The 15,629-nt window shown below is 40.4% G+C and overlaps 1 protein-coding gene across 5 annotated transcripts in view; it reads right to left on the bottom strand.

Annotated features, from left to right (window-relative positions):
- LOC126203200 (lebercilin) overlaps positions 1-15,629 on the bottom strand; it is a 201,566-nt gene that overhangs the window by 98,509 nt on the left and 87,428 nt on the right. For all 5 annotated transcript variants that reach the window (XR_007540240.1, XM_049937442.1, XM_049937443.1 and 2 more), the window contains one exon: positions 807-995. Coding sequence is in view for 4 of the 5 variants with exons in the window: in XM_049937442.1 (XP_049793399.1) it covers positions 807-995 (189 nt within the window). In the remaining variant the exon portion in view is untranslated. The remainder of the gene's footprint in view (positions 1-806; positions 996-15,629) is intronic.

Genomic DNA, 15,629 nt, shown 5'->3' with positions numbered 1-15,629 from the left:
AGTTACAATCTTCCCCAATACTACAACATGATCAGAAAACTTATGTTTTCACTAAAATGTTTCATCACTATGGCTTCTTAGGCAGGTGATCTATAAAATCACCTAATTATCATGTTTGATCCACTTTTAATACTTATTTTGACCCAAATTATTTTGCCATCAGTATCCGGACTAATTTCATTAGATATGGTTGTAGCATTCACAACTATAAACTTACCTCCACCAATGGCATACAACCAATCTTATGAAACAAATTCCAACTGGAATTTAAGATATTTTTGGTATTCATTTCTGTTTTCAGCCAACTTCCTGTTCCTAGTTCAAAACTGACACATCTATTATTTGTAAGTAAGACTATTTCTGGAACCTTGCCATGAACACTTACACAGTTAACTAATATTACGCTTTTTCTTTCTTGGGTCTGCAACAAGAAATGCCACCTTATGTAATTAATGTAGCTGTATTTTTCCTCTCTGAAATCAGCATGTAATGCATCAAACCTCTGGTGAGGTTTCTCTCTCCTAAAAGACCCACAACAGATGTTAAGATCCACTCACTCAAATGAATTTCATAACATACAAAACATCCAATTCAAAATTTGTATTTAATGGCCAGTGAATATTTGAATAATTAGTCTCAGGAGAATAGCTCCCTGGAATCTTGTTGAGGATCATATACTGTTTATTAATATTCTCTGAATCAGAGAGATCATACATATGAGACAGACAAACAAACACGACCATATTTAAGAAACGAATGAGGATGTGCATTGAGCAACTATATAATGATGTATATAGAATCACTACCTTTATCCTTTCAGTTTGCTCCTCATTTAGTTTTGTCAACTCTTCAACACGTTTCTGCAGTACATCTCTCTCTTCCAGCTGTTTGTTGTTACACAAATCTGTAAGTGTTGAGCATCTTTCTCGTAAAAGTGTCAGTTCAGTATCACGATCTTTCATCTTCGCTTCCATTTCACGTACTTGAGCTCGAAGCTGCAACAAAAAATAAAAAATTTATATATGCTACAACTCCATACCTATGACAATAAATGTAAATGTCATGATTTACTTTTAATAACACAATGCTAAAGCATCTCAATACATGCAAACAGTTTGAAATTGGTAAGAAAGTTGTGGTGTAGCAACACATTCTCATGCTGAGAAGTTGCCATTTCTCATCTCTGGGGTTGATTGCAGCATGCCTGGTCATGTGCTTGTACACTTTGCAGATCATAAAAATCACACATCTACATTTATATTAATAAAGCAAAGGAAGCTCCAGGTTGGAATATCAAGAATATGCACACTGAGTTGCAGACAGGTATAATGAAAAGACTGTCACACATTTAGCTTTTGGCCAAAGCCTTCTTCAGAAAAGAAACACACACACACACACACACACACACACATATTCACACAAGCAAGTACTCCTCACACACAACTCCCATCTCTGACATCTAGGACTGGAATGCAACTGTGAAGTTGAATGGAAACAGCAATCTGCTGGAGGCGGCAGGGAAGGGGAAGGTATATTGAACAATTTTATTTTTCTTTCTTTTCTTATATGAGGTTCATTCAAATGAAACCTGGTCAGTTTGTCTACCTTTTCCTTACATGTAAGGTGGCGCCACGTAACTGCTGGTATAGTGGTGCTATCTATTGGTAGAGAGACTGGCGCAAGTGCACCATTTGAGTTGCATAGCGCCAGTGTGGTTTCACGCCAAAGAGAAGGTGGTCACACAAGTTATCGTCCACTACCAAACATGCAGGCGAGTAAGCAGGAACGAGGAGTGATTCGATTTTTGGTGGAGGAGGGAGTTGGAGGCCGTGAAATGTATCAATGGATGAAGGCTGTATACGGTGAATACACTCGGAGTGTACAAGTGTTTTGGAATGGCACAAACGATTCCTTGAGGGGTGCAAGTCACTGGAAGACAATGCTTGTCCTGGACAGGCTCATCGTGTCATCACACCGGAAATGGTTGCGGAATTGAATTCACCATGTGACTTTCACGAGTTTGGACCTCTAAAACAAGCTATTCGAAGACATGAATTTGCAACGGATGATGAAGTGTATGACTGGGTCCAGGCCTGGATCCAACAGCAGCCTACTTGTTTCTTCAAGGACGGGATCGACCAGCTAGTGTGGCAATGGGATAAATGTGCCAAGAATTTTGGTGACTATTTTTGGGTATGTGTGCTGTGTGTAACTACATTTTTGAGTTAATAAAATCGTTACCATTACTTTACACTAGTGACCAGGTTTCATTTGAATGCCCCTTATATTTAAGCTAATGTAAACTGAATGAGCTATAAACCAAAGATGCTGCTAAAGAGTAAATTAACGAGTTATTTTGTGGCAAGGATAATGTTTTGATACAGCGTTAAATATCTGTATGAACCAAAGTAAGTACACTCTTCAGTTTATTGATTCATGTGTCTCCACCATTTTGTTTCAGGAAATGGTGGCGTACGGACGTATGCTTGGATCCGTTGTACCAGCATTCTTAAAAATGTGTATTTTAGCTGTTCATTAAAAGTATTATAAAAAGTTATCAGAAAATGAATATTTATTCGCGTGGTTATAAGTTCAAATCCTATCTGTTCATCATTTCACTCACCGCCGAGATCCTGCATCCCCAAGTTATTTTGTGGCAAGTATAATGTTTTGATACAGCATTAAATATCTGTACGAACCAACGTAAGACGTACACTCTTCAGTTTATTGATTCATGTGTCTTCACCATTTTGTTTCGGGAAATTGTGGCAAAAGGACATATGCTTGGATCCGTTGTACAAGCATTCTTAAAAATGTGTATTTTAACCGTTCATTAAAAGTATTATAAAAAGTTATTAGAAAATGAATATTTATTCACACGGTTATAAGTTCAAATCCTATCTGTTCATCATTTCACTGACCACCGAGATCCTGCATCAAGAGGTTCTGTGAAGACAAGAACAATTCACACGATATATGGAGGAGCGTTCCTGCATTGATATTGTCACACTCAAGAGTAAACAATGGAATTAATGTAAACATAATGACTAAGACCTGATAGGACCTACTGAACTTGGTTTACTTATATTAAAAATATTGTGTTTCATGAGACAAGATTGACAATTTCAATGGTTGCGGTGATTATTTTGGTACCACACACTACTGGAAGCAGCAGTATGTAATGCAAATTATCTTTATTGACCTTGAATGTAATGATATTAAAGGTCTGTTGATATTTGTATCAGTTGAAGTTCACCCAAGATTGTGCAAAGATTCGCAAATTATCTTCAAAAATTTTTTCAACTATTCTTTCTGATGCATTTTCCAATTATTCAAGCAATTATTAATCCATTTTCATTTCAACATCTCTATTCAAAGGGATAGCAGGATATATTGGGGGGAGTCAAGAGCGCTGTCTGGCAGAGCTTGCAGGGACCAGAAGCAAGCATGACAAGACTGCCACCAGGTGCAGCACTGGGAGGTTGCGGGCCATGGAGGTGTGAGGAAGGGAGTAGCTGGGGGGGGGGGGGGGGGCAGATAGGAGCAGGGAAAGGGAGAGACAAGCTGGTGTGTGGTGTGTGGTAGACGGTAGCACACAAAGACAGTGAGGTGATGTGACTAGCAGGGCAGGATGATTTCAGAAGCAGAGGATGTGTTGTGACAATAACTCTCATTTGGGCGTTTCAAAAAAGCTGGTGGTGGAGTGGAGGATCCTGATGGTCCAGGCTGTGAAGCAGCCATTGAAATGAAGCCTGTTAAGTTCACCTTATGTTGTGCCACAGGGTGGTTTACTTTGCTCTTGGCCACAGTTTGTTGGTGGCCATTCATCCTGGTGGACAGCTGGTTGGTAGCCATATCAACATAAAAAGCTGTGCAATGATTGCAGCAGAGTTGCTTTCACAGGTGGCCCGGCTTCTGATGAAGCACTACAAGCCTGTGAAAGGACTGGAACAGGAAGTGCTGGGTGTATGGATTCAGCAGATCTTGCATGTGGGTCTTCACACAGGTATATGATCCCTGTGGATGAGGTTGGGATTGCGAGTGGCACAGGGATGGACGAACTAGAACACCTTACTAACTTTATCACAAGTCCCAACTACTCCTTTGAAGGAAAGGTATACAAACAAATCTGTGGCACCCCCATGAGCACTTGCATGCTGTTGACGATATCTTCATGATCTGGACTAAGTACCAAGGCACCCTATCCTCATTCCTTCACTATCTCAACACCTTCTCTCCCATCCACTTCACCTGGTCCTCCTCCTCTCCGACGGCTCCATCCATACCTCTGTCCACATTAAACACACCAACCACCAACAGTACCTGACAGGGATTCAATCCTGCGATTCTTGGTTTCCAGTCAAGTGCTCTACTGCTAGGACACTAGGCCAGACTACAATAAACGTGAGAAGGCTAAAAACTTAGTGGACACCAGTTGGACCTACAATAACATAACAAGGTGAGAAAAATAGTCAGGTTAGCAGGTTGTTGGAGCCAGGTGAGTGCCCCTGGGCCTTCCCATGTGAAGGGGAGTGTCCTTCCTATAATCATTATAGTCAAAGTATTAAAGTAGGAAACAGCACCCAGTATTTATCAGAGCTACCCCTAAAATGAAAAAAATAAGGCATGGAGAGAAATGGACTAACTGAATTTAAATGCAATTAAAATGGAGTGTTATATGTGTCCAAAGCAGCTGGAAAAGATGATGTCCCAACCACACTGCCTCATCCCAAAAGTAGTTTCAAACATTATATCTGACAATAAAAATCACTTTCGCGGAGAAGCAATTCAACTATTAAACCAATATTAGAGTTAAGAATCTGGAAGACCATGCTTAGGTTTAGCACGGAGAGCCAGAAGAAGTAGGCATTCCGCAAGGATGCTAGCTACTGCTTACGGCTCTGCAACCATAATGTGACAGTGACTTGTTACATACAAGAAAACTGTGTGTTAATTTGGTTTGACCGATGCAGAGGGAACATAGGATGGCGGATTCCTTCCAGGAGGAAAGGAAGGCAAAGTTCCATGCGGCAATAATCTCCTTGACAGTGCAGAGTTTGTTAGAGGGAGCAGTAGCCCACCAAATGTTGTTCCTTCTCCACATGAGGTGAAGTCTTACTTGCACCCACAGTTCTGTACCGGGATTTGTCTTGGTGAATCATGGGTGAGTGCATTATCCAAACAATTAGCTAGTTCATTTCCTGGGATACCCACATGACTTGTGACTATTGATCAGGTAGTGCGACTTAGGTCAGAGAGGAGGTCATGAATAGCAGATGTCACAGGGCGATGGAAGTAACACCTATCAATCAACAGCCTGGTGCAAGCACATTAAGTCACTACAAATTAAAATGCAATTGTGGTATGGCTGCTTAATAAAACGCCCCACTGTAAAAACACTACACGTTCCCAATAGGAAATGATGTTCGTCATCAGTGAGAGGTGTAAAAGCATATCCTGTCCTATCCATGCCATAACCTTGTATCCTACCTTCCTCCATCACTTCACGTTCCTTAATAAAACTCCTCCCCCATTCATTCATTCATTTTAGTTAATACTTTCTTACTTACCAATGTTTTACTCTTTGTCTTTTGTTTTTTCCTTTTCTCTGTCTCCTCTTTCCTTCATCTTCCTGCCTGTTTCTCTCTTTGGTGGTTCCCCATCACTGTTTTTACTTTTTTCTTAGTTCTTCGTTACTCTGGTCATCTCACTTCTTATTTCTCTTCCTCTCAATTCATCTTTCCCTCACATACTGTCCCTGTATCATCCATAAACCTAAAGTGGCACAGTGTTTACTAATGACCTACTTTCTCTAAGTCCTCTTTGTAGCCCCTTGTCCACACAAAGAAAGGGTGGGTTCCTTTCAACCTGGAGTCTCAGTTATCTGACCTGTCCCTCCTTCCCAAACCTATCCTCCTTTCCTCCATGAAGAAGGATCTAGCAGGTCCGAAAACTATGACTCTGCTTATACTTGCAAATGCATCTATCGGTAATACTGGTCAAACAATATTGTAACCTATTTACTACACTCATCTACATGATTACTCCGCAATTCGCAATTAAGTGTTCGAACCATCTCCATACTATTTCTTGAACATTTTACTCCCAAATGACATGTGGGAAATGCGCCGACACAAAAAATGTCTTCACTGTTGCGGTGTTAAACTATCATGTGGGATGCAGAGCAGCACTGTGAGTACTGTGGCTGTTGGTCCTGCCAAACAAAGCTGCATGGTGGAAAGAGGCAACAGCAGCACCCTCGCACATCGACCTGTAAGGACCATCGACCTGGCCTGCTCTTCACAGGACACCGTTCCCATGTCTTGTCTCCTTGGTCCATGTCATCACCAGCTGTGGTTACCACCTTGTGATCTAATATGTTAAGGTAATTTATTTCACTTGTGTCACCTGGCTCTTTTAAGATTGCCGGTGACTGTCAGGGTTACGAACTCGGGTATCTCACTCACTAAATAGAAGTTCTGGGTTTGCCTTGCTTATTATTCTGAAATGCTTTGATTATTATTCAAAATGCAGTTGATGCCATCAGCTTAAGAAAAGTAGTTTGTCTCAAGAGTTTATGAGCACAGTGGCTCCAGTGTTGGTTTGCTATATTTAATTGGCACTCGGTTGTACGACAATTCATGAACAATATTGTATACTTTTTATTTGTCTTGAGTATTTTGGTAAGGAATGACTGTGGTGATAAGTAGTGATGGTTGTTTGCTGTATGTAAAATTTTTATAGTGGTTAATGCCACTCATTTACCTGGTAGTATTTTCCATGCAAGGATATTATTTTGCTGGTATATGTCGTTAGGTGTTCCATTTAGCGAATGTTACTTGTTACTGTTCTGTTTCAGCATGGGGCTTTATAATTACGAGTTTCAAGGATATGGCTTTATTAAAGAGGTTACAATTTTTGTTATGGTGCTTTATCTAAAGCTATTTTACCTTGCATTCTTCTATCTGTCGAGCAAATTATGAAGGACTATCTGTGTAATTTCTACAAAGTTTTTCCATGACAGAGCCCTTGCATAACAATTTCTCAGTTTACTTGCCACATCAAATTCAAATAAAATTCCTGGCTTTCGACGATATCCTCCATTATCTTCATCAGGGACTAAAACTGACCATCGTGAACTGGTAGCCTATATGGACAGTTGCTAATCATTGCATTGAGCATCAATGTCACCTTAAATACGGGCATTTGGGTAAATCAGTGGTGGTGGAGCACAGTCTGTTAAATAAGCATCAGATTTTGTTTGAACGAATGAGAATAACTGCACCCACTTCAAACTACTGGGACTCTGTGATCAGAGAAGCATTTGAAATTAGACCATATGAAAACAACTTCAACAGAGACACCGGCCATGCAATTAGCAATTCATGGAAGCGTGCACTTGAAAAGGAGGAAACACGGAAGAACACTTCTCACAGTTCACCGCCTGAAGCAATGGATGGCGCTGCAAACACTGCTAGCGCACAAGCAAAATTTTTGGACGAGAGTGTGCCACCTCTGTACACGCCTTTATGATGTAATCCAACCAATCGGATGCCATTCTGTGGGTATAAAAGAGGGAACCTTGCCAGTTCATGACAGTTTAAAACTTCCTTTCCGTTTTAGTCACTGATGAAGACAATGCAGGACATCATCGAAAGCTTGGAATTTTATCCGAATTTTATGCAGCAAGTGAACCGAGATATCTCTGTAATTGTTTAAAGTTATATTTGGCTTTACAATGTAACACTGTCAAGATTAGATGAGGGTTTTCTGTTTGCAAATATTTTTGAATTTTTTGATGGGAGGCTTTTGCTATAATAAAATTAAGTTAGCACTTTTGGCGAAATGCAGTTTGGAAGAAATGTATTACACCCACCTAGACTTAGCCCTTCCACTCATTTAAACTGTACCACTGTAGTAGCAGTGTGTGTTGCTGGGGAACGATGAAGTGTTTTTGCATTCTGTTAAGCAGATGTTAGTAGCTATGTTTTTGTTTCAGTATAGCTGCCTGCAGGATGCAGAGATGATTGATTCCATCTTCAGCATTAAGCTCATGTTAACCCAGCGAAAAACTATAGTTTCCTTATCTGAAGTTAGTGAACCATTTCACTCACAAGATAATATAATTAGAGTCCACTTATTCATTATGTTAATAGAGAACTGCTTTTGTGTACCATCAGAGTGTTCGACTTGTGTATAAATCAATGTGCAGACAGCTAGATGATTTACTGGTATGAACCCAAGCTATGTCGGCTCGGATAGTAGAAATTATCCAAAGTGAATTAAGCACACCTTCAGTTCGACAGATAAGAAAGCAAAAACTCTTGTGGGTTTCTGTCTATAGCTAAGGCTGATCTGTTTGCCAAGTTATCCAACCTGTTAGTGGGATTATCACGTGATGGTGCTGTACTATTGGTAGGTTCAACTAAAGGTGGTACAGGGCAATTTGTAATTTTTTTGAAATTACAGGATCAAGGCAAATTATTTCATTTAAGTACTGAACATTGATATCAGTTGTTGAGACACATGGCATGTGGGCAGTTGGGGCAGACATTGACTGTGACCACGCAATGGAAACTGTTTTCATTAAATTTCATGAGTTAATTTGTAAAAACTATCTTAGTGCCCATACCTGATGTGAGCTAATCAGAAAGGATTTTTTTTTGGGGTGCAACAATATGAAGAACCATTAGATAAGTGTATTAAGGGAATCAAAGCTAGCACTAGGAGTCTGTGGTTGGATTATAGTGAAGAGCAAATAGTTGAAAATATACTGGAAGAGAATGTGTCTCAGTAATTATTGCAATTCCACAAATCTAGCTGTAATGTTTTTGTAAATTTGCTGGAGATAATATGAGTTGCTTCCACTGTTTTTAGTAATTGGGTACCAGCTAGGACATGATTGTTTCAAAATTTTTGTGAGTTAAATGTTAAGATATGTGGATTATTGTTTTTTTTTCTTTTTTTTATTGTAAATTGCGAGAGAAAGGGAGTTGGGATCCGGTACTAATGCACAAGTGCGAGTTCTTTCAGCTACAACCCCCTCCCCAAAAGCTTTTAAGTTTTGGTGGGGGACAGGGTGCCAACTCAAAAAAGTCATCACTGTCACTATGTATTTGAACATAGATGCATGCCTCTGCCGTGCATGGTGCAGAATGGTGCTGTGGGCAGTGTGACTGTGGTACTTCATAAACAAAGCTGCCTTGTGTCAAGAGGCAACAGTGGCAGCCTTGGGCATTCAGCCTTTGACGTTTAAGGACCAGCAATTTGGCCTGCTTGCTGCAGGAACCATTTCCATGCCCTGGAGCTCTTGTTTCCTCAGTCCATATCATTAAGCGATCTAATGTGTTAAGGTTAATTGTTCAAATTTTTCTGTTGGCTGTCTGTCAGGGTTGTGAACCAAGGTGTATCTCTGCAAGCTACATAGAAGTGCTGGGTGGCCTTGGTTATTATTCAGAAAGCAGATGATGCTGTTAGTTCAAGACATGGAGTGCTCAAGAATTTATCAGCAAGGTGGCTCAAGTGTTGTTGGTTTGTTGTATTTAATCAGCACACAGTTAAATGACAGTTCATGAACAATATTGTATAACTTTTATTTGACTTCAGCTTTTTGGTTAGTGATAACTGTGTTGATGTGCTTATGGTTGTTTGGCATATGTAAAATTTTTATAGAGTTTCATGCCACTCACTTCTCTGGATAGTATTTTCCATGCATGGGTACTAGGAAATTTATGGATTGAGTTTTAAGCATTCGGTTTTATTAAACAGATTATGATTGTTTTATGGTGCTTTTCCTAAAATTATTTTAACTTGCATTCTCATACCTCCTACGCAGATTGTGAAGATCTGTCTATTGAATAATATTATATTTGGCTTTATTTTGTAATATTACCATGATTACATGAGAATTTTCTGTTTATGAATACTGCTGCATTTTTTGTGGGAGTATTCTCTTGCAATTAAATTGAGTTGGCAATGTGCTAGGTAATTCACAGTCAGGGATCCAGTTTTAGAGTGTTCCAGCCTGACCATTTCTAATGAAATTCTTTGAGTAGTTAAACAATATCTTGGATCAACATGTACAAAGTTTCAGCTCAATATATTTCTACAGACTCTCATGAACAGGAGTCCAGCTGTACATGTGCCAAAGTGCCAACTTCGGACAACTTCTGTAGAAGGTACCTTCAATTTACATGTCCCTAATTTTGTACACTTAAACAGTTTTTTTCTGCTAAATAAGAACACATTACTGATTAGCAGCACTTCTTCACAAATGGCACAAAATTCATAGTTCGACTTGGAGAGACCATCTTTAACCCGACATAAATCATAATTTTATGGAAGGATTCAGCCACGAATTGGTAATAAGACACACCAGGCCGTGCTGTTTCTTGAGCTTTTTACACGATAGCCTCTGTCCTTCTCTATCAACATATATGCACCTGCAAATGTGATGAAAATGTTTTGGGTGCAACATTTTGGGCAGTTTTAGGGGCCCATATCTCAACTGTCTATTATTTAATCTTTTTTATTTTGCTATATCTAGAAAGAGTATTCTAAGTTTCAGAATCTATTAGTTTAATTTTTTACCCATGCCTTTGTCATTACAGAATTTAAACAGATCAAGATGTGTCAATACTTGGTTATCTAAAGGCTTCTGCAAACTAGCACAAGCTGCCCAACTTATAGCTGTTCCTCCAATTCCATCACAAGGAGATTTTCCATTGTTGGCTCCAAATAAATATCACTCAGCGGGTATAATGAAGTTCTTTTATGCAGAAATAAACTGATACAATTTTTGAGCTTCTTATACTGGCCAGCACATCCATCACTGAAGTAGTGCATGTGCTCAGTTTTTCCTGTTTTTATCGTCAAATATTTAATTAGCCTTGCTATGTCGGTGTGAACTGCAATGGTATCACAACCTTGAAGAAACACTTGAAAGCAAATGAACAGTTCTCAGCAAAACCCGTGAGAATGACAAACTGCACCATCTGCAAGATTTTCTTTCAGGTGCCTTAGATGTGAACTTTGGTGCTATGAAATGAAATGGCGGCTTATCAGATCACGAATTTTCAGAACCAGTTCCTCTCTTAACTCTTCTACAATTACTTGGCGCATCTACAGTGTATCTCTGTCAGTATGACTCAACCAACTGTTTGTATTCTTCTGTATCACATACTTTGAAATTCTGCCAACCTGTCCTTCACAAACCTGGTACTGCAAAAAAACACTTCTCTATGGCACTGGCATCCAAGAATCACCTGTGCTCCCTACGATACTGCTTGTGCACAATCACATACATCACACCTCTGAAATTGAAGCTGTGGCTCTCCACACCTGAAAGAGTGTTCCACCACCTACATAAGTTATCCAACTGAAGACTTCCTGCTCCCACCTTGGGGCACCACTAACCATCCCTTATCTTACCCACAGTGCTCATCCTTGTCAACCCCTCATGGCCCCCAGACCCTACCTAGCTGACCTTTTAAACCTGCCACATCTCCCAAAATTACCTTCCAGCACTCCACTAAATCTAGAGCCTAAACAATCCCAGAGCTCTGTTGTTAACCTTTCCACCAAAATCCTCAGCCACACGGAAGTTTCAGTCCTATCCTGAGTCCTCACGTTCATCCTTACAACCAAACTTAAGCACAGTGAACCTGATCCTTCTCCTGATCTCTGCAACGGAAACACCCCTTTACCATCAATCCATCCAACCAAAGCCAACCTTATCCCAACACTGAACCCACAATCTCCCAGTTCATATCACCATCCAGCTGTGATCCCCATCCCAGCTAACCCCCTCTGGTCACCTTGCAGGGATTCTCCAACTTGCATTCACAATCCTTCCCCAAGTCCCTTCCTAAGAAAACCAATCTTTCAATGGACAAAAGGACAGTCATACACAGCAAAAAAAAAAAAAATAATATATATATATATATATATATATATATATATATATATATATATATATATATATATATATATAAAAAACAAAAGCGCTGGCAGGTCGATAGACACACAAACAAACACAAATATACACACAAAATTCAAGCTTTCGCAACAAACTGTTGCCTCATCAGGAAAGAGGGAAGGAGAGGGAAAGACGAAAGGATGTGGGTTTTAAGGGAGAGGGTGAGGAGTCATTCCAATCCCGGGAGCGGAAAGACTTACCTTAGGGGGAAAAAAGGACAGGTATACACTCGCACACACACACATATCCATCCACACATACGGACACAAGCAGACATATTTAAAGACAAAGAGTTTGGGCAGAGATGTCAGTCGAGGTGGAAGAGTAGTGGCAAAGAAGTTGTTGAGAGACAGGTGAGGTATGAGTGGCGGCAACTTGAAATTAGCGGAGATTGAGGCCTGGCGGATAACGAGAAGAGAGGATATACTGAAGGGCAAGTTCCCATCTCCGGAGTTCGGATAGGTTGGTGTTGGTGGGAAGTATCCAGATAACCCGGACGGTGTAACACTGTGCCAAGATGTGCTGGCTGTGCACCAAGGCATGTTTAGCCACAGGGTGATCCTCATTACCAACAAACACTGTCTGCCTGTGTCCATTCATGCGAATGGACAGTTTGTTGCTGGTCATTCCCACATAGAATGCTCTCCAAAATCTACTAATCAACAATCCTGGATGCCCCACTGTAACTAATTATTGTGCACACATTGAAAGAATTTTGGTCCTCATTGACCAACAGCTCAAACCTATTGCCAGAAACCTAACCTCTCATGTCAAAGATACCAACCACTTCCTTGATAAACTCTCCACCACCCCTGTCCCTTTACCTCCTGGATACCTACTCATCACTGCTATAAACCAACATCCCTCAGGCCCATAGTCTTGTCACTATTGAACACTCTCTCTCCCAACATCTTGCAGACTCCAAACCCAGTACCTCATTCCTCATACACCTTACTAACTTCGAGCTAACTCACAACTTCTTCTCCTCTGAAGGGAAGGTATACAAACAAATCTGTGGCACAACCATGGGCAACCACATGGAACCATCCTATGCCAACCTGTTTATGGGCAATCTAGAGGAAACCTTCCTAGCTTTCCAAAACCTCAAACCCCTTGTCTGGTTCCAAGTTCAATGGTGATATCTTCATGATCTGGACTTAGGGCCAAGACATCTTATCATCATTACTTCACAACCTTAACACCTTCTCTCCCATCTGCTTCACCCTGTCCTCCTCAACACAGCAAGCTACCTTCCTGAATGCTGATCTCCTGTTCTGTGATGGCTTCATCTACACCTCTGTCCAGAGTAAACCCACCAACCATAAACAGTACCTACCTTTCAACAGCTGCCATCGCCTTCCACACAAAAAATCTCTCCCATACAGCTTGGCCACCCGCAGACAGCGTATCTGCAGCGCTCAGTATGCTACAGGCCTTCATAGACAGGTACTAGCCCCCAGATCTAGTCCGCAAACAGCTCTCCTGTGCCACTTCCCCACACATCCCCAATCCTCCTACCATCCCCAAGAGCCAGCTCAAAAGAATGCTCCCTTCATCACCCAATGCCACACCAGACTGGAACAAATGAACCACATTCTTTGCCAGGGCTTTTGTTATAAATTACAATACCCTGAAATGAGGGAAATATTATGAAAAAATATTAGGAAAAGATCCCTCCCACCTCTCCTAAAGTGGTGTTCTGTCACCCGACCAATCTTCACAACGTCCGAACCCACCCTATGCCACTGTCAAACCCAACCACTTGCCACAGGGACCATATCTCTGTGGAAGACCCAGTTGCAAGACCTGCTCAATCCACTCACCAAGCACTTCCTATTCCAGTCCCGTCAAAGGTTTATCCCATGCCAACAGAGGTGGGCTACCTGTGAAAGCAGCAACTTCATATACCAGCTGTGCTGCAGTCATTGAACAGCTTCCTACATTGGTATAACTACCAACTAGCTGTCCACAAGGATGAATGATCATTGTCAAACTGTAGCCAACCAGCTGTCCACAAGGATGAATGGCCAATGCCAAACTGTGGCCAAGAGCAAAGTGGACCAGCTTGTGACACAACATGCAAGTGAACATAAAACGCTCGTTTTCAATGGCTGCTTCACAACCACCAGCTTTTCTAAACTGTGCAGATGAGAGTTACCTCAACCAAAGGTAACATACTACCCTACACCCTCCATCCAAAAGGTTCCACCCCCTCTGGCTCACACCTTCTCCATTGGCGGCTCATGAGTATACATTCTGGGCGTTCACAAATTTTTAGATTCAGGTAAATTTGAGAGAGTGAAATTAATAGCATCTGCTGTATAACAGTTAAGCTTATCAACAAGTTTATAAAACTACAGGCACTGCCAATAATAACAACAACAGTAAACATAATAATAATAAGCGCATAACTGAACTGACAAAAAAAAAAAAAGAATTTTTTGTGGAATTTTGTTTTGTACACAATTACGTAGTTTACAGCAATAACAAAATAATATGTAAGCTTTCACAATTCTCCATTTGGCATTTTTGTTTAATTGGGAGTTGTCATACTTTCCCATTTTTTCAGACAGGTAAACAAGATCCCTAACAGATGTATTAGTCCACAAGTTTACTTCCGGGTTGAAAAATCGAATATTCTTATGCTGCACCCACAGAACAACTTGTGCTAACTGTACATTTCCTTGTTAAATGTTCACTTGTAGTCATACTTATTTGATTTTGTCACTCTCTCAATCAAAGGATTTGTACTCGGAGGCCCTAGTTCCACTGTGGCTAACTTTTCCTGATAATTTACTTTCCTGTTCCCAAAATGAGATTTTCACCCTGCAAAGAAGTGCGTATAGATATGAAACTTCCTGACAGATTACAGCTGTATGCTGGACCCAGACTAAAACTCGGGACCTTTGACTTTCTCGAACAAGTGCTCCACCTACTGAGCCACTCAAGCACGACTCACGATCCCTCCCTGCTGCTTTACTTTTCTGTTAACATTTAAGTACATTCAACATGGTTTGTGTTTACACTGCACACAAAAGCTGATTACCGCACAGTAAACAACCAACTTCAAACACAAAATGCTGTTTGTGGAAATGATTAAACTCAAGTAGTAATGATCACTTGACTAGAATACAAAAGAGGCACCGAGATCTGTAAGAGCCTAAAGTACATCCCAATCGATCTCACATTTAAGTGAAAATCAGAGAAACCAGTGATACAGTTTTTAGTGAACTTTCATACATACAATGTGGGCCTACAGCACAGATAAACAGACTGAACATAAGATCAACAGTTTTCAGGAGCACAAATAAATACTATAACCTCACAATCAATAGTGGTGTGCTTTAGGCCCTTATGATTCTCAGCGCCTCAAATGGATTACTGTGAGATAAAATTCATAACTTATTATACTATAATTCACTCAGAAACCCACAAAACATGTTTACTGTCAATACAACTTTAACATGTACTGTCGTCCAATCTAATTTTACTGCAATATATATTGAGTGAATTAGCATATCTGATGAGTGTGCAATGATTTAACAGGATTTATGCCAAGTGAACGGGGATAAAAGTCTGCTGCAGTAAGCTATCACCTACTGGAACTAACGTAAACTTCTAGCATGCACACCATGATCCATGCATGTTGTTT

This window comes from Schistocerca nitens, chromosome 9, assembly GCF_023898315.1.
Source record: "Schistocerca nitens isolate TAMUIC-IGC-003100 chromosome 9, iqSchNite1.1, whole genome shotgun sequence".
Lineage (NCBI taxonomy): Eukaryota > Metazoa > Arthropoda > Insecta > Orthoptera > Acrididae > Schistocerca > Schistocerca nitens.
Note: the sequence above shows the minus strand (reverse complement) of the source record. Positions and strands in the feature narration are given on the sequence as shown.